This window comes from Selaginella moellendorffii, unplaced genomic scaffold, assembly GCF_000143415.4.
Source record: "Selaginella moellendorffii unplaced genomic scaffold, v1.0 SELMOscaffold_41, whole genome shotgun sequence".
Lineage (NCBI taxonomy): Eukaryota > Viridiplantae > Streptophyta > Lycopodiopsida > Selaginellales > Selaginellaceae > Selaginella > Selaginella moellendorffii.
Window position 1 is genome coordinate 351,630 of NW_003314302.1, and position 23,076 is coordinate 374,705.

The window sequence follows — 23,076 nt, forward strand, 5'->3', positions numbered from 1 at the left end:
CGATCTCGAGCTTGAGTTGCAATCATTGCACATGGTGCCGAGTCAAACTTTTGACCTCATTCTTGGTATGGATTGGTTGTAGCGTAATCATGCCAAGTGTGATTTTGAAGCTTCTCCCCTTTGTCTCATACTTCCTTATGTTTTATTCATTCCTCTCACTTCTGTACCTTTTTGTCCCTCTATTTCTACATCCGCTTCCATTACTTTTGTTCCCCCATTATTTCCTCTTATGTTTCCATCTTGTTCTGCTCTTCTCATTTCCGATCCCTTCGACGATCGTTGTGTTGCAATGGTGGACCAGCTCATGAAGGAGTATTCTGATCTCTTTGAATTTGACCTCTCGTCTGGAGCCAAGATTGCCACATGTCATCCAATTCCAACCGGGGATGCTCGTCCAATCAAGGTTCTTGTTCGTCGTCGGTCACCCAAGGAAATCTAGATTTTACGTGCAAATGCCAAGGAGATGTTGGAGAAGGGTGTTATTCAGAAGTCACAGAGTCATTGAGCATGTGAACCTCATCTTGTGACGAAGCTTGATGGGAGTATTCGTTTCTGCATCGAGTATCGTCCATTAAACGAAGTGACGATCCTAGATGTGTACCCTCTTCCTCACACTGCTGATGTCTTAGATCGTCTGGGCCGAAGTCGTTGGTTCACCAAGCTAGATCTTGTTTTTGGGTACTGGCAAGTACCGATGGCCGAAGAAGATATTCCTAAGACTGCTTTTCGTACACCATTTGGTTTATACAAGTTCTTAGTATGCCGTTTGGTTTGAACAATGCTCCAGCAACTTTCCAGTGGATGATGGACGAGGTTTTTTGCAATATGCCGGAGGTGACTGCTGACTTCATTGATGATGTCTTGATTCACTCGGAGGGGATGTGGGAGGAGCACGTTTGTGATGTTTGTAAAGTGTTGGATTGGCTACGCGACGTTGGTTTAAAATTGAAGCAGTCGAAGTGCGTGTTTGGGTCTAAGGATACAACTTATCTTGGATACCATATTTCTTGTGAGGGTTTGCAAGTTGATCTTGACAAACTTGTGGCTATTCTAAAGTTCCCTACTCCGAAGTGTGTGAATGATGTGCAGCACTTCTTGGGCAAGGTGAAATATCTCGGTCGTTTTGTGGATCATTTTTCTAATTGCACTGCACCATTGCGAGCATTGCTGAAGTCATCAACATCATCTTTCATCTAGTCTCTGGATTGTGAGCGGGTGTTTGGGGATCTCAAAAACCTGTTGACGACTCCTCTGGTTTTGGCATATCCTGACTACACTCGACCTTTTATGTTGCGCGTCGATGCTTCTAACATTGGTCTTGGAGGTGTGTTGATGCAAGGGAGCTCGAGTGTGCCTGGTCAATGCCATCCCATTGCGTATATAAACCGTACATTACAACCAACGGAAATGAACTACTCCATGATAGAGAAGGAGCGTTTAGCAGCAGTTTGGGGTTTTGAGAAACTTCATGCATATCTACATGGTTCTCGAATGTTACTTGAAGGTGATCATGCTGTTGTTACTTCATTATTGAAGTGGAAGAACTTGGTTAGTCGTACTGCTCAATGGGCTTTGAAGCTTCAGATATATAATTTTGATGTTGTTCATCGCCCTGGGAGTTCTATGACTGATGCTGATGCTCTTTCTCAATCTCCTTTTCCTTCTCCATTCTCTTCTCATGTTTCTGATGAGCTTGTTGTTCTAGCCTCTGTGGATTTTCTAGACCAGGATTCTGTGTTATCGGCGGTTGCTGTACTTGACATTCAGTGTCCACAAGGTGCAGAGCAAGATCTACCTTCTCTTGATGAGGCTCGCGAGGTTCAAAAGATTGAGCCATGGATTCAAAGGCTTCGAAATGGGTTTGAGAATCCTGCATCACTTGCTAATGACTTGCCTTTCCGGCATTTACATTCTCAATATCGCCTTGAAGATGGCTTTCTTTATTTTATGTGGACAAATCCTGATAATCATTTATGGCTGGTGGTGCCTTCTATCTTTATTCCACGATTTCTCCATGCCTACCATGATTCTCCTATTCTAGATGGGCATATGGGACATTGTCGTATAACCGAGAAGTTGTGCAGGTCTTTCTATTGGCCGGAGATGCGACATGATATTATCTGGTATGTGCGTAGCTGCGTTTGGTGCTAAACTCGTAATATTCCCCCTCAGGCTGCAGAAGGACGGTTGGAGTCAATTGCAGTTTCCCGTCCATTTGAGTTGGTGACGTTTGATCTTATGGGACATTTTCCACAATCAACTGCTGGCAATGAGTATGTTATTATTGCTTCTGACTACTTGACTCGTTGGGTGGAAGTTGGTGCTCTTGCTAGCACCTCTGCAACTGCTGTTGGATACTTCCTCCTCAATCGAGTGGTGTTTCAGCATTCTTGTCCAGAGCGAATTCTTTCGGATAATAGTCCCGCATTTATGGCTAAGGCATTTCATGTCTTGATGTCTCGGTTGGGGATACGCCACACTTTCACGAGTGATTATCATCCATAATCAGACGGTTTGGTGAAACGGCTCGTTCAAACATTCAAGGGGATGATTATGAAGTATGTGAACTTTCAGCATTCGGATTGGGATGATTATTTGCCGTCTCTTCGGTATGCATATATCACAGGGGTGCAGAGTTCTGTTGGTGCTTCACCATATAAACTCCTATATGGTCATGATCCAATATTACCAACGGAGCTGGGTTTACCTTCGCAATTGCCACGAGTTGTGGATGCTAAATCATGGGGATCAGTATTTGATGAGCATTCTTCCACTTGTCCGAGCAGAATTTACCAAACACTTAGGCCGCATACAAGTGGGACAACAATGGCGGTATAACTCTTATCATCGTCCACCAACAGAGTATAAAGTGGATAGTCTATTTTTCCCATCTTACGGTACATGGTTTATTTAAGGGGCTCCTTGCACAGTGGAAAGGACCGTATCGGGTGTTGCAGCAAGTTGGACCACAAGTTTATGAGGTTTGGCATGACATCGAGCAAGCCAATCCTATAGAGCTTATGAATAGTTTAGAAATATCTATTAATATTTTATATTTAATTTTCATATATATATATATATATATATATTTATTTATTTATTTTTAAAAGAAATCTGCTAATGAGAATCTGAAACTGTTATTGGACATGTGGGGAAATAGAAAAATGTGACAGGACACGAGTCTAGGGCTTTATGTCTGATCATCTTATTTGAAAACTGAGACAAGTTGAAAGGTCTTGATCAATTTGGTTTGCAAGCTCTTTGCACTATAGATAGATCACTAGATTTAATTGTGCTAGAACATTTGAATGGCAACCACTTTAGCTGGGACTAGAGGGAAATTGCATAGATTTTTTAGGTGTAATTTGCCTTTTTGTGTCTCTTAGCTAAATGGGTTACTTTGTGTGAAGCAAAATACCATTAGACTTTATTTTTCTTTTTCGCATTTGTTTATGGGCAGCCAGCTTTATTTTGTAATGTGGGATCCTTGATGCAGTGGAGCTCCATGCTAAATAGGGTGTGAGCAGTAAAAAGTAAGGGCTCAAAGTGCAAATCTTGCCCCAGACATCAACTAGGACAGGAAACACATATAATCCTCGAAATCAAGGAGACAACCTCATCCCTCGCCAATTACCTGAAATGCATGGAGTTGTGATGGCAAATACATGTATAAGGCAACCATAATCAGAGACCTTGAATGGCCACAAAAAAGAAGAAGGCAAGGCCAGTGAGCAGAATCACCACAACAACAAGGACACCACTGATGCAAAAATGATAATTCAACTTGCATTTTTGGATCCATTAGTCTCATGCTTCCAGTTGGGCACCACAAGACTATCAAAACAGCATATAGATAGATAAAATCTTAGCTTGAACAGCATATAGATCTTAGCTTGAGATTTCTTATATTTCCTTTTAGGTTTGGGTCATTAAATTCTTATCATAGAACACCTTTAAATTATTCTAGTTATATTTTACACACTACTTAGAACTTACACACTTTCATACCTTTGGCAGTGGCCGGGCGTTCCATGCAACGCTCCTTCCAAGCCATGACGTTTGGGAAGTTCTCGAGGCCTATAACCTCCGCCCCCTTGTAATAAACCTCGATACAGTAGATCCATGGGAAAGTGGCCATGTCCGCGATGGAGTAGCCGCCATCTATCAAAAACTCTCGCCCATCAAGCCGCTTCTCCAGCACTCCCATCAGGCGCTTCACCTCGGTGGAGTAACGCTCCAGGGGGTATGGATGATCGCACTTATCCTTGGCATAGACGTAGAAGTGCCCAAACTAACGAAAGAAAGAAACAAATGAGAGCTCAAGAACATGAAGAACAAAATCCCAAACAAGATAAACAAGGCAATAACACCAAGAACACCAAGATCCAAGAACAAAACCCATGCATCAACGAAGAACACAACGATGATCCATGAAATCTAGGAATTCACAAGTTTCTCTAACCTGGCCGGCCATTGGGCCAACGCCTGCCATTTGGAAGAAGACCCACTGGATTGTCTCCCACTTGAGCCTGGGATCTTGCGAGATGAACTTGCCCGTCTTCTCCGCCAGATAGAGAAGAATCGCTCCACTCTCGAAGACATTCATGGGTTTTCCATCTGGATAGCGAATCCAAATTAGAAAGATCGAAAAGACAAGCGATCAAAAGAGCAGCAAACCTGGGCCATTTGGATCGACGATTGCGGGGATTTTGGAGTTGGGATTGATGGCAACGAAGTCCGGATGGAACTGCTCGTTGTTTCGGATGTTAATTGTGTGCGGCTCGTAGTCAAGCCCCATTTCTTCGAGCGCAATGCTCACCTGATCGTTTAGATCAAACTCCGATCAAACAAGAGAAAATCCTTGGCTGTGATCAATACCTTAATGCCATTTGGAGTGGCAAGGCTGTAGAGCTGGATCGCCATAGTCGCGGTGTTGTTCTTCCGCTAGGGTTCATCTTAAATCCTTGATTTTTAGTCCACATCTCACAGTCAAACTGCCACGTGTTAGAGTCAAAGTTTCAACGGAACCTTTGAATGATCCTTGTTCTTGGCTCGAAGAAGAAGCGAAACCCGCAGCAACGATTTCCTTCTCTCGGGATCCATCTCTCTTCCAAGGATCAATCGGTGCCAGATCTCGCAAAGACCCAGCTCCAAAAATCCCTCGACCAGCTCGAGAGCCGCGAGGTCCGAGGAGATTTCACCCTCTACAGCTCGCTCCTAGCTCAATGCAGCGCCGCCAGATGCCTCGCCGCGGCACGGCAGATCCATGCCTTGATCCTACGCGATCGATACAACTCAGAGCTGGTCATCAACAATCTAGTCGTGAGGATGTTTGGCGCTTGCGGTGGATTGGACGAAGCAAGGAGTCTCTTCGCGAGAATTCGTCCCAGGAACGTTTTCTCGTACAACATCATGCTTGGCGCACTTGCCCAAAACCGGCATCTTTACGACGCAAGGAATCTCTTTGATCTGATGCCTGGAAGAACAGATGTGTCGTGGACTGCAATGATTTCCTCTTATGCATCCACCGGGGAAGTCTCGCTAGCGAAAGAAATCTTCGATGAAATTCCCGAAAAGGATAGGATTTCATGGAACGCGATGATCACAGCATATGCCCAAGCTGGGTATTGTTACGAGGCTCTTGAGATGCTCAGAAACATGGATTTGGAGGGCCTTCAGCCCGACAACATCACATTCATCAGCAGCATAAATTGCTGTTCCACTGTCGGCTGCCAGGTGACGGGGCGACAGCTCCATGATGATGTCGTTGATTTGGGCCTCATGGCGCATGTCTCCGTGGCCACTGCCTGCGTTAGCATGTACGGGAAGTTTGGTCGGGTCGAGAAAGCCACTGAGATCTTTGACAAAATGCCGCAAAGGAATGTCGTGTCGTGGACGACAATGGTTGCAGCATATGCCCAGAATGGGCATCTTGACGAAGCGAGAGAAATATTCGACCGGGCGTCTCAACGAAACGATGTTACGTGGAATGCGATGCTGGCGGCTTTTGTGCAGGGTGGACAGCTCTATAACGCAAGAGTAATGTTTGATTGTATGCCCATGCAGAACGCTTCTACGTGGAACACGCTGATTGCGGCGTTTGGCCAGAGAGGGGATTTGGAGGAAGCCACGGACTTGTTCCATCGAATGCCGCTGCCGAATCTGATATCTTGGAACACCATCATCTTTGCAAATGCCCAAAACGGGCGTGGAGAGAATTCCATCAAGCTGCTGATGAGAATGGATGTCGAGGGACTTCGTCCAAACCGAGTGACACTTCTTGCGGTCATTGATGCCTGTTCTAACATCGGAAACACCGATCTGGGAAGAATGGTCCTCTCAATTGTCGAGGAAATGGAGTTTACACACCAAGTTGCGATTGCTACCGCATTAGTGGCAATGTTTGCGAGGTGCCAGAATCTGGACAGCGCCAAACTTGTGTTTGACAATGTGGATCAACACGATGTCATGCTATGCAACTCTATGCTCTATGCGTATACTCAAAACGGGCATCTTGAGGCAGCCAAGAGGATGTTCTCACAAATGAAGGAAAAAAATACAGTCTCTTTCAACCTGATGATAACCATGAACGTCCAAAACGGGCTCATAGATGACGCCGAGAAGATGCTTTCGACAATGCCAGACCGGGATGTTGTCTCTTGCATCTTGTCATGACACGATGATTCTCGCATTTGCCCAAAATGGCCACTACAGCGACGCATGGCTGCTTTACAGAACTCTCAACTTGGATGGCTTTCATGCGAATAACTTCACCTTTGTTGGTGCACTGGAAGCCCTCTTAGGGATTTCATCGCTGCGAGAGACGAGAGCTCTCCACGCGATGATCCTCGAGAGTGGATTAGTCTCCGACGTGAGCGTCGCCACTGGGCTTGTGAACGTCTACGGAAAATGTGGCAACATATCCGAGGCTACCAGGATCTTTCATGGCATGCCCACAAAGAGCATGGTATCCTGGAGCGCCATGATAACGGCATATGCCCAGAATGGGCATAACATGTCAGCCTTGACGTGCTTTGGGCTCATGCAGCAGCAGGGTTTCGTACCGGATGCCGTGACGTTTGTGGCCGCCATATCAGCTTGCAGCCACGCGGGGCTTGTGGAGGCCGCTCGAGGCTACTTTCTCTCGATGCAAGTGGACTTCATGATTGATCCAATCTGCGAGCATTTTGGGTGCTTGATCGATCTGCTGGGCCGATCTGGGAAGCTGGAATCTGCGCAGGAGTTGATCAAGTGCATGCCGTTTTTGCCGGATTCTAGCAGCTGGACGGCACTCTTGAATGCCTGTTGCATACATGGCGATCTCACTAGAGCCTCGAGCATTGGTGATTTGATAATTGAGATGCCGGGATGTGACGAAGCTGGGCCTCATGTGCTGCTTTCTAATGTTTACAGCGTCCTAGGAGAGCGAGGGAAAGCTGCAAGAGTCCAAGAGATTCTCTCCAGAAAAATAAATAAAGGTCTAATGATAGTGTAGAATTTCGTAGTATATTTTTATTAGTCAAAAATAGTTACACAAGTTTTCTTTTTGGCAAAACTTAAATTCAAACTGAAGAATCGCAATGCGATGCAGCTCCTGCGATGAGCACCTGCTCACCTGGAGATGATTTCCAGACCTCTCTGGACGATGATCTTCCTGTCTGCCAAGCTTGATCTCCCATTCTTGCTCGATCACGCTCCATGCTGCGTCCTTGTCCCGTGCAAACTCCACTAGAAGTTTCATGTAAGCCAGTGGCAGTGGGAGCTTAAGGTGGTCAAGAGCAACCAAGACGTTGGCGGTAGTCTATGTATCCATAAAAATTCCCCATAACCACCATGCCCAACAGCGAGAGACAGGACAAATGCGAAATTCCGAGGATCCCGTCATCGCGTATCTCCAGGCTGGGAATCAGTATGCCGGAGCTGCAGGGTCATATCCGCTTGAAAGTTGCAGAGGTGTTTCAATGGAGCTTGATCCGAGTGCTAGAGGAGCTTCTCCAGCAACCAGACAGCTTAAACATTTCCGCATCAGAAGTTAAAAAGACAATGAAACACTGAATAGAGTGAGTTGACATTTATGATGGATCCTCGACCACATCTGGACATGGCGAGCCAACATATAACTTACTCCCTTGAATATGCAGAATTGCTCTAGGACTTTTTATTATAGGATTTAAATCATTATCACATCAGGATCTTGTATAAGAGTTTCATCAAGGAAAACGATGCAATCAGGGCCTCTTTCCCAAAATATTGCAAGAGAAACACCAACACGATCATCAAGAACAGTTTCATGAAGAAATTCCATGCAGTCCGGGCTCCTTTCCCCAACATTTGCAAGAGAAACACTGACACGATCGCCAACAACTTCATCAGCTCCAACAGGAACACAAAGAACATCTTCCGGATTTCCAAGACGGCACCCATTTCCCTGAAAATCCTTGAGAGTCAGAGGGTTTATATACAAGAGAACAACCTTTTCGCCACCATTTTCCATACAAAAACCTTAATGAATCTTCCTGGACAATCCATGTGCATCCAGGTGGCAGTGAAGCTTGAAACCTCAGATCTCACCTAAACGCAAAATCGATCAGTAACCTGGATGAATTTGCAATCCCTGGCAAGTTGCTCCGCTCTCGCCTTGGCAAGAGCCTTTTCAAACGCCTTCTTGATAACTAATGTGTTTAGCATGTGGAGCTTCTAATGCGTTTCTATAAAGTTGATTTGCTTCATATAAAAGATGGATAGAATTACTAATTCTATATGTATCTTGCAATAGTTTCCCTGATTGTGAGGCCTAATTACTCCAAATCAAATATTCTGTAACTGACAAGCAACAAAGGAGGATGCTGTTCATCTGGATGATGTAAATTAGACCTTATTATTATTTTTGTGATAGAGCTTTTGTTAATGTGTGTTTCTATTTAGGCTAATTATGGATGCAAGACCTTTGTCGATTCACTGAGAAAAAGTATTAATAACATGGCGCCGCACTTCACAATACAGCATCCAGGGAGTGCAATGCTGACAACGTTCTTACGCTTTGAAAACCATAGGTTTAATTGTGCCGTGAAAAATCACTTTGTATAATGGTGACTGACATGAAACAGAGTACTTCATGCTTGATTGAGCGCATAAATCTATCCCAAAGCAGTTACATGTTTATAGGCCTATCTTATCTTCAGCGACCATTCGCCACCTTGTTACTTTCTTGACGATGAGGACGTTGGGCAAGCACAGTGCGCTCCAACGTGATAAAAACGCGAGAGATTACGAGTGAGACTTACAGCCGAGTTGTAGTACTTTCAAGAGCTGCCGCTTCAAGCATCCAGTGCCACTCCACTGGAGAAACGACCTTTAGCTTGTGGATTTAGACCTGTGTGGTATGTTGCGAATCTCACGCTCCCCTTGAACACTTGACGGCACACGTCTAATCCTTCACAGTCTGGATGTTTAGCCAGGGGTGCAATGGCGCATTTTGAAAGAAAACGAAACAAAATATCAATCCCATCGTTACCGCCTTGTTCGGATATTCTATGGCATATTTTTTATACAACTCTTGCTTAATCCTATTTAGGTTTAGCTATTTATAACAAATTCACTCTTCACAAATTCTTAAATTCTCTTTTAATCCCCATATGCCCAAACAATTAAACACACAAAGCCTTTAAATTTGTGGTACAACATCATAAAACCCCTTAAATCCCAAACTTTCACCTCCTCCCTAAACATATTAAGAAAAAGAAGAAACGGGAAACTCAAGCCCACCCCCAAGCTCCAAGAATCTCGAGACCTCTCTCGACAAAAGCCTCGACAATGCGATGATCCTCCTGTCTCCCAAGCCTGCTCTCCCACGCTCTTTCCATCACGCTCCTTGCCGCGTCCTTGTCCCGTGCAAACTTCGCCAGAGAAATCATGTATGCCAGATTTGCGTCGCTGGCCGTCGTGAACCTTTCCATGGCCTCCATCACCACCTCCGCCGCCGGGACGTCAGGCACCACCACCGCCTCCCCACTCTGCAGCCTCTGGTAATAGAAGGAGAGCGACCAGTGAATCGCTCGCAAGCACTGTCGCTCCTCCTCGTCCTTGAGCCTGCTCGCGAGAACTGTCTCCAGCGTCTTCGCCATCTCGATCGGGTCGGCCTCCCCCTTGAGCCTGAACTCGAAGTTTGCCTCGGCGAAGTCCCTGTAGTAGCCGTTCACCTCCGCGAGATCCTTGTCCAGCAGCGTCTCCAGGTAGCACTTCTTGCAGTCGCACGCGAAACCCAGCCTCTTGCGCCTGTAAGGATGGCCACCATTGATGTAGCAGAGAACGAGCTCTTCTCCAGCATCGATATCTCGGGCCGCGACCTAGCAGGTCACCTTTCCAAGGTCCGTTTTGCAGACGTTTGGAACGCAGGAATGGTCGGCAGGATCCATGTTGCGAGGTAGACGAAGCCGCGCGAAGAGCTCGGATGGTAGGATGCCTTGGTGACGATCTCAAAGGTTCGCTTCACTTCAATGCCTTCTAGTGCTTCTCTGCCGCTGCTGTCAGTGCTGCAAATCGGCCAATCCTCGGCAGTTGTCCAGTTCGGCCGGAAGGTTTCCATGCCGGGGACTTCTCGCTCGTCGCCCGCCACCTCGCAAACGAGGCTGAGAAGCTGCTTGTATACCCGTGGAGATTTCATGGCCATCTCAAGCAGCCGAGCAGCAGCGTCTCGGTCGCAAGCCGGTCTTCACACATCTTCACACCGGGCCAACGTAATCGGCAAGCTCTGGCACTTTGGTCTCGCTGTTGGAATCGCTCCACGGGCGACAAGAGTTGGAAATCTCCTGAGCGACGCTGCTGCTGTCCCGGCTTTGCCTGGCAAGTTTCTGGGACTTTTCGAATAGCTGGTCGATGGTTTGGTCTGTCCCAGCGAAATCTCTCAAGAGCTGGCACAACCAGTCGTAGAGATGAAGCTTGAGCAAAACCAACGCCTTGCGATACACACTCTTGAGATGGCTGGGATCCATCTCAAGAGCGGCACTGGCAGCACTGACGCAAGCCTCAAATCACCCCAGCTTGAGGTAGCACTCGGCTTGGTTGGAGAGAGCTAGAACCCGATTCTGGCGATCGTCCTGGCCGGCGCCACTAGCCATAGGCTTGAGCAGCAGCCTCAAAGCTCTCGTCTTTGAAGAGCTTGTTCCCTTCCATCCTGATCCTCGCGGGGCCCATACCTTGAAGTCCATGGAGGAAATCCTCGCCAAGGAAAGAGAGCACCTCGACGTTCGCGGGATTGTCAAGCGCGATGGACCAGTAGGACCTTGGATCCAGCCCTGAATCGCCGAGAAACCCCGAGACCATCGCCGTGATCGCGCCCATATCGTCCAGCGGCCGCACCAGCGTCGGCTCCTTGACCCCCGAGGAAATTTCGCCCGGACCTCCACCTCCGAGGCATTGCTCACCATCGGATGCTTGATCGCGAGCAGCACCGATTCACCGCTGGAATCCTCGAGCATTGTGAGTACCTGGACGCTGCCGTCGATCATGAGCGCGTCCGCGGCCAGAAATCCATGAAGAACACGCCCCACCGCGCGCGATTCCGGCTCTAGATCTCCAATCCGGACAGGAGCTATGGTGGAGATCGCCGCGGAGGGAATGCCGTGTGCCCGCTGGAGGAGCATCGAAGCAAGCATTGTCAGCGGATCCGAGCGCAACACATCCTAGGGAAGGAATGGTGTGAAAGAATCGGTGCCGCCCTTGGCACGTGGGCGAGGCGGAGCATCACCGCGGTGTGGAGCACCATAGCCAAAACCCTGAGACAAATGTAAGGAAAGCGCCTTTAGGGTTCTTCCTTTAAAATAATGAATCCTTATGTTAAAGGAAATAAAGTGCCTTTAGGGCTCTTCTTCTAAAATGAATAAAGTGCCTTTAGGGCTCTTCCTTTAAAAAGCAAGGGTGGTTAAAAAATATGCCATAAAATATCCGAACAAGGCGGTAACGATACAAATCGAGGGATTGATATTTTGTTTCGTTTTCTTTCAAAATGCGCCATTGCACCCCTGGCTAAACATCCAGACTGTAAGTCTCACTCGTAATCTCTGGCGTTGGTCGAGCGCACTGTGCTTGCCCAAAGTCCTCATCGTTGGTCACTGAAGATAAGATAGGCCTATAAACATGTGGATAGATTCATGCGCTCAGTCAAGCATGAAGTACTTCGTTTCATGTCAGTCACCATTAGACAAAGTGATTTTTCACGGCACAATTAAACCTATGGTTTTCAAAGCGCAGCATTGCACTCCCTGGATGCTGTATTGTGAAGTGCCGCGCCATGTTATAAATAAGGTCTTGCATTCATAATTAGCCTAAATAGAAACACACATTTGTAACAAAAGCTCTAGACCCTCACAAAAATAATAATAAGGTCTAATTTACATCATCCAAATGATCCTCCGTTGTTGCTTGTCAGTTGCAGAATATTTGATTTGGAGTAATTAGGCCTCACAATCAGGGAAACTATTGCAAGATACATACAGAATTAGTAATTCTATCCATCTTTTATATGAAACAAATAAACTTTATGATGCTAAACACATTAGTTATCAAGAAGGCGTTTGAAAGGGCTCTTGCCAAGGAGGTTACTGATCGATTTTGCGTTTAGGTGAGATCTGAGGTTTCAAGCTTCACTGCCACCTGGATGCACATGGATTGTCCAGGAAGATTCATTAAGGTTTTTGTATGGAAAAAGGTGGCGAAAAGGTTGTTCTCTTGCATATAAACCCTCTGACTCTCAAGGATTTTCATGGAAATGGGTGCCGTCTTGGAAATCCGGAAGGTGTTCTTTGTGTTGCTGTTGGAGCTGATGAAGTTGTTGGCGATCGTGTCAGTGTTTCTCTTGCAAATGTTGGGGAAAGGAGCCCGGACTGCATGGAATTTCTTCATAAAACTGTTCTTGATGATCTTGTTGGTCTTTCTCTTGCAATATTTTGGGAAAGAGGCCCTGATTGCATCGTTTTCCTTGATGAAACTCTTATACAAGATCGTGATGTGATTATGATTTAAATCCTATAATAAAAAGTCCCAGATGGTCGACGATCCATCATAAATTCCGGCAATGTCAACTCCCTCTATTCAGTGTTTCATTGTCTTTTTAACTTCTGATGCGGAGGATGCCCTTATTAATGTTTAAGCTGTCTGTTCGAGGCAGTTGCTGGAGAGGCTCCTCTAGCACCCGGATCAAGCTCCATTGAAACACCTCTGCCACTTTCAAGCGGATATGGCCCTGCAGCTCCATGGCGTACTGATTCCCAGCCTGGAGATAGGCGATGACGGGAGCATTTGTCCTGTCTCTCTCCAAGTCTGGTGTTGGGCTTTAGCTGCCATGGTGGTTGTGGGGAATTTTTATGGATACATAGACTACCGCCAACGTCTTGGTTGCTCTTGACCACCTTAAGCTCCCACTGCCACTGGCTTACATGAAACTTCCTCGTGGAGTTTGCACGGGACAAGGACGCAGCATGGAGCGTGATCGAGCAAGAATGGGAGATCAAGCTTGGCAGACAGGAAGATCATCGTCAAGGACATCGTCCAGAGAGGTCTGAGCTGCATCGCATTGCGATTCTTCAGTTTGAATTTAAGTTTTGCTAAAAAGAAAACTTGTGTAACTATTTTGACTAATAAAAATATACTACGAAATTCTAGGTATATCCACTATCGTTAGACCTTTACTTATTTTTCTGGAGAGAATCTCTTGGACTCTTGCAGCTTTCCCTCGCTCTCCTAGGACGCTGTAAACATTAGAAAGTAGCACATAAGGCCCAGCTTCGTCACATCCCGGCATCTCAATTATCAAATCACCAATGCTCGAGGCTCTAGTGAGATCGCCATGTATGCAACAGGCATTCAAGAGTGCCGTCCAGCTGCTAGAATCCGGCAAAAACGGCATGCACTTGATCAATTCCTGTGCAGCTTCCAACCTCCCAGATCGGCCCAGCAGATCGATCAAGCACCCAAAATGCTCGCAGATTGGATCAATCATGAAGTCCACTTGCATCGAGAGAAAGTAGCCTCGAGCGGCCTCCACAAGCCCCGCGTGGCTGCAAGCTGATATTGCGGCCACAAACGTCACGGCATCCGGTATGAAACCCTGCTGCTGCATGAGCCCAAAGCACGTCAAGGCTGACATGTTATGCCCATTCTGGGCATATGCCGTTATCATGGCGCTCCAGGATACCATGCTCTTTGTGGGCATGCCATGAAAGATCCTGGTAGCCTCGGATATGTTGCCACATTTTCCGTAGACGTTCACAAGCCCAGTGGCGACGCTCACGTCGGAGAGGAATCCACTCTCGAGGATCATCGCGTGGAGAGCTCTCGTCTCTCGCAGCGATGAAATCCCTAAGAGGGCTTCCAGTGCACCAACAAAGGTGAAGTTATTCGCATGAAAGCCATCCAAGTTGAGAGTTCTGTAAAGCAGCCATGCGTCGCTGTAGTGGCCATTTTGGGCAAATGCGAGAATCATCGTGTTCCATGACACGATGTTCTTCTCTTGCATCTTGTCAAAGATACACTTTGCTTGCTCCAGCTTGAGAACCTGGGCATAGCCCAGCATCATTGTGTTGTTTGAGACAACATCCCGGTCTGGCATTGTCGAAAGCATCTTCTCGGCGTCATCTATGAGCCCGTTTTGGACGTTCATGGTTATCATCAGGTTAAAAGAGACTGTATTTTTTTCCTTCATTTGTGAGAACATCCTCTTGGCTGCCTCAAGATGCCCGTTTTGAGTATACGCATAGAGCATAGAGTTGCATAGCATGACATCGTGTTGATCCGCATTGTCAAACACAAGTTTGGCGCTGTCCAGATTCTGGCACCTCGCAAACATTGCCACTAATGCGGTAGCAATCGCAACTTGGTGTGTAAACTCCATTTCCTCGACAATTGAGAGGACCATTCTTCCCAGATCGGTGTTTCCGATGTTAGAACAGGCATCAATGACCGCAAGAAGTGTCACTCGGTTTGGACGAAGTCCCTCGACATCCATTCTCATCAGCAGCTTGATGGAATTCTCTCCACGCCCGTTTTGGGCATTTGCAAAGATGATGGTGTTCCAAGATATCAGATTCGGCAGCGGCATTCGATGGAACAAGTCCGTGGCTTCCTCCAAATCCCCTCTCTGGCCAAACGCCGCAATCAGCGTGTTCCACGTAGAAGCGTTCTGCATGGGCATACAATCAAACATTACTCTTGCGTTATAGAGCTGTCCACCCTGCACAAAAGCCGCCAGCATCGCATTCCACGTAACATCGTTTCGTTGAGACGCCCGGTCGAATATTTCTCTCGCTTCTTCAAGATGCCCATTCTGGGCATATGCTGCAACCATTGTCGTCCACGACACGACATTCCTTTGCGGCATTTTGTCAAAGATCTCAGTGGCTTTCTCGAGCCGACCAAACTTCCCGTACATGCTAACGCAGGCAGTGGCCACGGAGACATGCGCCATGAGGCCCAAATCAACGACATCATCATGGAGCTGTCGCCCCGTCACCTGGCAGCCGACAGTGGAACAGCAATTTATGCTGCTGATGAATGTTATGTTGTCGGGCTGGAGGCCCTCCAAATCCATGTTTCTGAGCATCTCAAGGGCCTCGTAACAATACCCAGCTTGGGCATATGCTGTGATCATCGCGTTCCATGAAATCCTATCCTTTTCGGGAATTTCATCGAAGATTTCTTTCGCTAGCGAGACTTCCCCGGTGGATGCATAAGAGGAAATCATTGCAGTCCACGACACATCTGTTCTTCCAGGCATCAGATCAAAGAGATTCCTTGCGTCGTAAAGATGCCGGTTTTGGGCAAGTGCGCCAAGCATGATGTTGTACGAGAAAACGTTCCTGGGACGAATTCTCGCGAAGAGACTCCTTGCTTCGTCCAATCCACCGCAAGCGCCAAACATCCTCACGACTAGATTGTTGATGACCAGCTCTGAGTTGTATCGATCGCGTAGGATCAAGGCATGGATCCGCCGTGCCGCGGCGAGGCATCTGGCGGCGCTGCATTGAGCTAGGAGCGAGCTGTAGAGGGTGAAATCTCCTCGGACCTCGCGGCTCTCGAGCTGGTCGAGGGATTTTTGGAGCTGGGTCTTTGCGAGATCTGGCACCGATTGATCCTTGGAAGAGAGATGGATCCCGAGAGAAGGAAATCGTTGCTGCGGGTTTCGCTTCTTCTTCGAGCCAAGAACAAGGATCATTCAAAGGATTCGTTGAAACTTTGACTCTAACACGTGGCAGTTTGACTGTGAGATGTGGACTAAAAATCAAGGATTTAAGATGAACCCTAGCGGAAGAGCAACACTGCGGCTATGGCGATCCAGCTCTACAGCCTTGCCACTCCAAATGGCATGAAGGTATTGATCACAGCCAAGGATTTTCTCTTGTTTGATCGGAGTTTGATCTAAACGATCAGGTGAGCATTGCGCTCGAAGAAATGGGGCTTGATTACGAGCCGCACACAATTAACATCCGAAACAACGAGCAGTTCCACCCGGACTTCGTTGCCATCAATCCCAACTCCAAAATCCCCGCAATCGTCGATCCAAATGGCCCAGGTTTGCTGCTCTTTTGATCGCTTGTCTTTTCGATCTTTTTAATTTGGATTCGCTATCCAGATGGAAAACCCATGAATGTCTTCGAGAGTGGAGCGATTCTTCTCTATCTGGCGGAAAAGACGGGCAAGTTCATCTCGCAAGATCCCAGGCTCAAGTGGGAGACAATCCAGTGGGTCTTCTTCCAAATGGCAGGCGTTGGCCCAATGGCCGGCCAGGTTAGAGAAACTTGTGAATTCCTAGATTTCATGGATCATCGTTGTGTTCTTCGTTGATGCATGGGTTTTGTTCTTGTATCTTGGTGTTCTTGGTGTTCTTGGCCTTGTTTATCTTGTTTGGGATTTTGTTCTTCATGTTCTTGAGCTCTCATTTGTTTCTTTCTTTCATTAGTTTGGGCACTTCTACGTCTATGCCAAGGATAAGTGCGATCATCCATACCCCCTGGAGCGTTACTCCACCGAGGTGAAGCGCCTGATGGGAGTGCTGGAGAAGCGGCTCGAAGGGCGAGAGTTTTTGATAGATGGCGGCTACTCCATCGCGGACATGGCCACCTTCCCATGGATCTACTGTATCGAGGTTTTCTACAAGGGGGCGGAGGTCATAGGCCTCGAGAACTTCCCAAACGTCATGGCTTGGAAGGAGCGTTGCATGGAACGCCCGGCCACTGCCAAAGGTATGAAAGTGTGTAAGTTCTAAATAGTAACTAGAATAATTTAAAGGTGTTCTGTTTAATACTAAGAATTTAAAAAGTATGTTAAATAATATTTAGTAAGTACTAACTCCCATATTGCTAAAATCATCATGCCAGCCATTGCCCTACGTGATTTTTAGTTTGCATATGTTCTACCATCTTTAATAATGGAGCTGGATAACAGAGGAAAAGCTCCTGTCGAGATCCACAAAAAGGAAGAACAATAAATCTGGCCTATCCCGATTGGAGCAAAGGATCTCAAGCAAGCAATAAAAGTGTTTACTGTGCCACCTCTAAATCAAAAAGGAAATATTAAAAATCTCAACTCAAAGCTAAGAAAGAAAAAGGAAAATCGGGTCCAGATGCTGTTTTGATAATCTTGTGGTGCACAGTTGGAAGCATGAGATTGATGGATGCAAAAATGTAAGTTGGATTATCATTTTTGTATTAGTGGTGTCTTCGTTGTTGCTGCGATTCCACTCATTGGCCTTGCCTTCTTCTTTTCCACGGCCATTTGTGTCTTTCCTGTCACAACTCCATATATTTCAGGTAATAGGCGAGGGATGAGATTGTCTTCTTGATTGCAAAGATTATATGCGTTTCATGTCCTGGGAGTGGCTAAATCTAACAGCCTAATTTAACGAAATTTTCTTCCCGCCAATTACAATTAAGCTAGAGAATTTAATTGTAAGAATTCTTATAATTAAGTTCATTAAGTGTAAGGATTGTATGATCTTCAGAACAGATCGTGGGAGGAAATCCCGGGGATCTTCTGCTCTTATGCTAGATCCCCCCTGGAAGAGCGTCTATTGATTCGAATTCGCGAAAGATTTGAATATCGGCTGCGGCGGACGGGAAGATCTATGTTGCGACGAGAGCAAGAACGCGCTCAAGAGCTGCAAGAGACTCGATCCAGCTCGCAACGAGTGGGAGGCTATGGCGGATTTAGGTCAAGAACGCAGGGGAATCGTGATGAATTGCAGCCAGTTTGCGGTTATGAGCGGATAGAACGGATTCGCAAGGCGAGTTCAGTTCCAGTTCCGAGATTTTTGACGGTGATTCCTCATGGCAGATTGGCAAGGGATCTGCAAGCGGGGCAGTGTATTGCTTCCGGGAGAAGATGACCTCTTCTTCCTGTTCTTTCAAGTAAATTGGAGCAATGCCTGTCACTAGGAAGATCATCTCTGCTTGCCTTGGTAGTGAGCGATTGCAGCAGGAGATTGTTGCTGTGGTTCAAGATCAAGGCGGGGAATGTGTTACAAGCCGGTGAAATCTACTTACTTAACTTAACAATCGCAGTGGGAAGACACATTAGTCAATTATCTAATTTATATTTAACTTAATAGTAAGTGCATTAGTCAAATCATAACTGTTTCCTAGGTTTAAGCTAACGAGTGATCAGGTAATGAAGACACTATAAATTAATCAGTTAAATTAGACTAATTTAAGCATTTAAATTAGCATGTTCCCCTTAAAAAATAGAATATGCTAATCATCACTCTAGCGATTTGCTCACAGCTAAGCGTCTTCTTTGAAATTGAGAACCCAGGAAATTGTAAGAGATCCTCCTTGTCAGGCAGGTCAAAGAAATCTGAGCTCAATAATGTGATCAAGTTTATTTATACAGTAAAACAACAACTGAGCTGGATTTCCTCCCAGAGTCCCATTTGCGGCTTTGCTGTGCCTGAATGGGAATCTACTGCACAAAGAGTGTGATTTATTCCTATGATTAATATTGAGCACTACAGATTGAGCGGCGAGGAAGAAGAAACTGAAGATCATGACGATCTTACTAACAATTTCATCCATAAATAATTATTGATGACTTTCATGCATTCATCAGAAAAATAAAAAAAGAGGATCGCTTTCACTCCATTTTAGGTATATATATAATTTTATCGGACCCTAGTGATATCAAAGACTATGAGTTAGGATCTAATAGATCCTTGCTTAAACAATAACCTTGCTTATCTTCAGAAAGAGGTGAGATGGGATCATGATGCTCATCACTGGCATGCTCAACCAGGTCATCACCATGGGTTGCAGACTCGTTCCCACAGATCTCATACTGATGAAACCATCTAGTTTACATCTCAGAATGGCCAAGAGGGCAGTGCCAACGTGGCACGATTATGGGCCCCAACGTGTTATTGCCTGGGTGCAAAATAATAGTGGAGATAATTTTGAAGTACAAAAACACCGGCACTCAAGTATGAAGCTGGACGATTCCGTTTCTAATTTTCCGAAGAATGTTTTTCTCGTCGCACGTGGGCCTATCCTCCATTTCTGATCGATAAACCCTACTTCCAAGCGTTACTTCTTTTAGTCTAACAGGTCTTCTTAAGTCTTTTTTTATTTACCCTTGTGTTTGCTACCCCTTAACCTTATACATATTGTTTTTTAAAACTTTTTTAACCTAGGGCAGTCGCTTTGTGAATTTATAAACGAACTGCAGAACTTTGCCGAGTGATGAATTTTGCCGAACTGCAGAACTTCACTGCTGCAGTGCACTATCTGCCAGCCAATCCTAAGAGTAGGCATCCATTTGGGAATAGGGGGAGCTGTAATTTAGATTTCAAGCTTACGTTTTACAAAATGATTTGTTTTGTGTGCTTTTATATGAGCAGCGCAAGACTATCGAAACAGCATACAGATAGATTAAAGCCAAAAAACAAACCAGCACAAACCTTGTATCACATCTCTTGCACTAGAGGAACTAGTATAAATTCCCCCACTCCATTTCTTCGGTTGCGGGACTCCTCCCTTCGGAGCTTAAAGTAGAAACTAAAGGCAGGATCAAACAGAGTCCAAAAGGTTCTATCATATCCAATCAGTAATGCACAGCTTGGGATGCGATCAAGGTCATACATCCCGCCGTAAAGCGGCTGTGGATTATATCCCAGTTTTCGAGCCAGGGATGCATCTTCCATCCACACCAAGCTGCGACGATCTGTGCATCGAATGCTTGTCACCACCGGATGCTTGGCAACCATTTCCAAAAGCAACGCTTCACTGGCCTTGTGGATCCTCACTATGGATCCCGGCATACCTTCCAAAGCTGCCCTTTCCTTATCCAAAACTATTAACTCTGAGCTTGTTGAGGGTGATATTTTGGATACGAGCAATCTTTCACCAATCTTGGCCTGAATGGCTGCACAGAGCAAGATTGAGTCCAGCCAAGAGACATTGCTCATCTGGACGGCCGAAAAGCAAGTTTGGACGAGGTCGCTCCAGTCGACCCTGCTGCTACGTGAAATGAAGTCGCCACCACTGACAATTCTCACCTGATCCAGGCGCTTTACCCGCGAGAGAAACTCTTCCTCGTCGCACCACTTAGAGCCGCGGATATTCACCCTCTCCGGGAGTATGACACCCACTTTTGGCCGTGACAAAAACACTCCCATACTGCCCTATTAGGGATTAGGGATTAGGGATTAGGCATTCCAAAGCATAGTTTTTGCTCTAAACCTAAAAACATTTAGACTAGGATGCTGACTCATTAGGTGACGTGGCGCCTGACTCGCCAGGCGACGTGGTGGCTGACTCATCGGTTGACGTGGCAGTTGCATCAACTGGAAAACAACATTGGGGCTGCGGGTCTACAATCAGTTCGACTGTGGCAATTGTTGGGTGATTTGTTCGATTGGCCTGATGGAAAGTCTGCTAAAAATCGCAGGGCATAATGAGTCGTTAAGCATCCAGTTTTGTAATGACTTTTGTGAGCCTGGCTTTGAGGCTAAAGACAGCTTGAAGACTAAGTTCCTCGGCTCCATTGGCTTTACAGTTTCTTGTGAGGGCGGATCTCCCGGAGCTTGCTTGGACTTCCTTACCAACGTTGGAGTTCCCAGGGCTGCAAACTACCGGCAGTATCAGGCACGTAACCGGTCGAGGTTGGAGATCGCTTACGACAAGTGGTTGTATGAGGATGAGAAGTTTCGGCTCAAAAGTGTGGCCAATACGGGAGTGGACATTGGTAATCTTGTTGATGAGTCTGCGATCCTTGCGTTTGCCAGCTGGTTGACTCACCGTGGGCCTGCAGTAACTGCTGTGAAGTGCCGTGATTGGGGACGAGACAGTTTGGATAACAACTACGTGTATGTTGGAGACTACGAGCAAGAGTTCAAGCATTGTCTTCTTGTTGTCGGCTTCAAGTGGAAGGAGCGGCTATGGACTTTGCTAAATTCACATGGTGAGAGCTATGGTGACAGTGGATTGTTTTACATCCGTTTTGGGGATAAACGCTCCGGATTCGGTGAAATATTCCATGTGGCAAACTTTTGAGATCGATTAACATTTTGCAGAATGTAATTTGTTTTGTTTCTAAATGTATCTCTCTAGCTAAACCTCTTAACTAACGAAACTCATAAACAAGTACTTTGCCAAGGCACACTGCAGGGCGTTGCGATGAGTGCCTCCTCACTTGTTAGCTGCTGCTAGCTTCATCTCCTTCGCATTCAAATTCAGAAGCAGCAGGCAGGATTGTGCAAGGAAGAAGAAGCGAATAGGGATTGGTCATGGGATTTTGAGCTGCAATGGGGCTGCGATGACAGATACGTATTAGGGCTCGTTCCAACAGCGAACACGAGTTTGTTTAGGCTAGTTTTCTTCCCAAAACAAGTCAAGTTCCATTTGTAGCTGCAGTTAGTGCCTTTAATTCTCATTATTAATTTAGCTTATTGATATAATTTAGGTTTTAACAAAAGTATAAAACAAATCAGATGGACTAGCTGAGTCAAATATTTGAAACAAATACAAGACAAAAATAATCAGAACCTTTATTTCAGGTTGAACAAAGCTCAAATCTCAGACTCCATCACTTCTTGATGGCTAAGAAATCGACTATGCTCCCAGCATATGAATTTTCTTGTCATCAACGTTTGCATATACATAGAGGGTGAGGCTGGATATTAATTATATTGATAATTTGTTTGAAATGACAATAATCACAATATTTTCCTTTGTAATATTCTGAATGTTTATTGTCAAACCAATAATTATGTTGTAGATCCATTAGGGATCAGTGTTGAAGGCATTGAAGCATTTCCTCAACACATTGATTCTGTAATTCAAACTATACCAAATGGTCCTCAACGTGTTGGTAGTTGGTCGAACACAGTTCCACTAACAACTATACGATATACATTTTCAATTTTTTCACAATCATTAGGATGCCCATGGAACTGTCGTGTTTGTCATGCTTATCGTGTCCTAGGGTATGTTCGGGGTGATCTAATTAAAGGACTTCTTATGGGTCTTGCAGCTGCTGTTATTCAAGATGGTTCTACAAGAAACTTTGAAACTGTAATCGGAACTTTTAGACATGTATCACTGGAATATTCCACACGTTCAAGATATCGAATTCCTTCATCAATCCAAAATAAAACCTTTTTTTCTCCTTTGAACTTACAGAGTCAATTTGTATATGATGGTGATGTTGATTGCTGGGTATATAGTTCAAGCATTATGAGTTCCATTTTTGAAGAATCACAAGCATTTGGAAATTACATAATGGAAGGTAATACAATCATATCACCAAACGGAATTTTTAAACTGATTATGCAAAAAGATTGCAATCTGGTTTTTTATGAAGTTCATTTTGTATTGTGGGTGGCAGACACAAATGGAAGAGGTGAAGGTTGTTGGTATTGATGTCTGAAGATGATGGAAATGTTTATTTATATGACATGGAAAAACACCTTTGCTTATGGGAAAAACCATGATATAGATATAAGTACTATGAAATAAGGCCTAGAAAGCAAAAGCTTTAAGTAGAGAATTGAAGTGCTACAAAGCCTCGCCGGCTTTTGTTCTAGCCTTTTTAATT

General features: G+C 45.6%; 3 protein-coding genes and 1 pseudogene across 3 annotated transcripts; 2 read left to right on the plus strand and 2 right to left on the minus strand.

Moving 5' to 3' along the window:
* Nucleotides 1-3,888: 3,888 nt before the first annotated feature.
* Nucleotides 3,889-4,960, minus strand: LOC9634790 (disulfide-bond oxidoreductase YfcG). The gene is made up of 4 exons (XM_002979509.2): nucleotides 4,879-4,960; nucleotides 4,678-4,819; nucleotides 4,463-4,617; nucleotides 3,889-4,291 (listed from the first exon to the last, which is right to left on the minus strand). Exons 1-4 carry the CDS (start codon nucleotides 4,921-4,923, stop codon nucleotides 3,986-3,988), a joined length of 648 nt encoding a protein of 215 aa, XP_002979555.1. The 5' UTR covers nucleotides 4,924-4,960; the 3' UTR covers nucleotides 3,889-3,985.
* A 74-nt stretch (nucleotides 4,961-5,034) lies between these two features.
* On the plus strand, nucleotides 5,035-7,581 carry LOC112349651 (annotated as a pseudogene).
* A 6,064-nt stretch (nucleotides 7,582-13,645) lies between these two features.
* On the minus strand, nucleotides 13,646-16,207 carry LOC112349652 (pentatricopeptide repeat-containing protein At4g02750-like). The gene is made up of 2 exons (XM_024684446.1): nucleotides 15,359-16,207; nucleotides 13,646-15,226 (listed from the first exon to the last, which is right to left on the minus strand). Exons 1-2 carry the CDS (start codon nucleotides 16,205-16,207, stop codon nucleotides 13,646-13,648), a joined length of 2,430 nt encoding a protein of 809 aa, XP_024540214.1.
* A 96-nt stretch (nucleotides 16,208-16,303) lies between these two features.
* On the plus strand, nucleotides 16,304-17,325 carry LOC9634792 (disulfide-bond oxidoreductase YfcG). The gene is made up of 4 exons (XM_002979401.2): nucleotides 16,304-16,363; nucleotides 16,423-16,564; nucleotides 16,625-16,779; nucleotides 16,952-17,325. The coding sequence occupies exons 1-4, from the start codon at nucleotides 16,319-16,321 to the stop codon at nucleotides 17,255-17,257; spliced, it is 648 nt and encodes a 215-aa protein (XP_002979447.1). The 5' UTR covers nucleotides 16,304-16,318; the 3' UTR covers nucleotides 17,258-17,325.
* Nucleotides 17,326-23,076: the final 5,751 nt, after the last annotated feature.

What these genes read in the sequence shown, in the direction of transcription:
- LOC9634792 (XM_002979401.2), top strand. Translation starts at nt 16,319, where the DNA reads ATGGCGATCCAGCTCTACAGCCTTGCCACTCCAAATGGCATGAAG. An exon ending in CGTCGATCCAAATGGCCCAG is followed by an intron (nt 16,565 to 16,624) that starts GTTTGCTGCTCT and finishes TTCGCTATCCAG; the next exon opens with ATGGAAAACCCATGAATGTC. An exon ending in TTGGCCCAATGGCCGGCCAG is followed by an intron (nt 16,780 to 16,951) that starts GTTAGAGAAACT and finishes TTCTTTCATTAG; the next exon opens with TTTGGGCACTTCTACGTCTA.
- LOC112349652 (XM_024684446.1), bottom strand. Translation starts at nt 16,207, where the DNA reads ATGATCCTTGTTCTTGGCTCGAAGAAGAAGCGAAACCCGCAGCAACGA. An exon ending in ACAAAATGCCGCAAAGGAAT is followed by an intron (nt 15,227 to 15,358) that starts GTCGTGTCGTGG and finishes GCTTTTGTGCAG; the next exon opens with GGTGGACAGCTCTATAACGC.
- LOC9634790 (XM_002979509.2), bottom strand. Translation starts at nt 4,923, where the DNA reads ATGGCGATCCAGCTCTACAGCCTTGCCACTCCAAATGGCATTAAG. An exon ending in CCACTCCAAATGGCATTAAG is followed by an intron (nt 4,820 to 4,878) that starts GTATTGATCACA and finishes CTAAACGATCAG; the next exon opens with GTGAGCATTGCGCTCGAAGA. An exon ending in CGTCGATCCAAATGGCCCAG is followed by an intron (nt 4,618 to 4,677) that starts GTTTGCTGCTCT and finishes TTCGCTATCCAG; the next exon opens with ATGGAAAACCCATGAATGTC.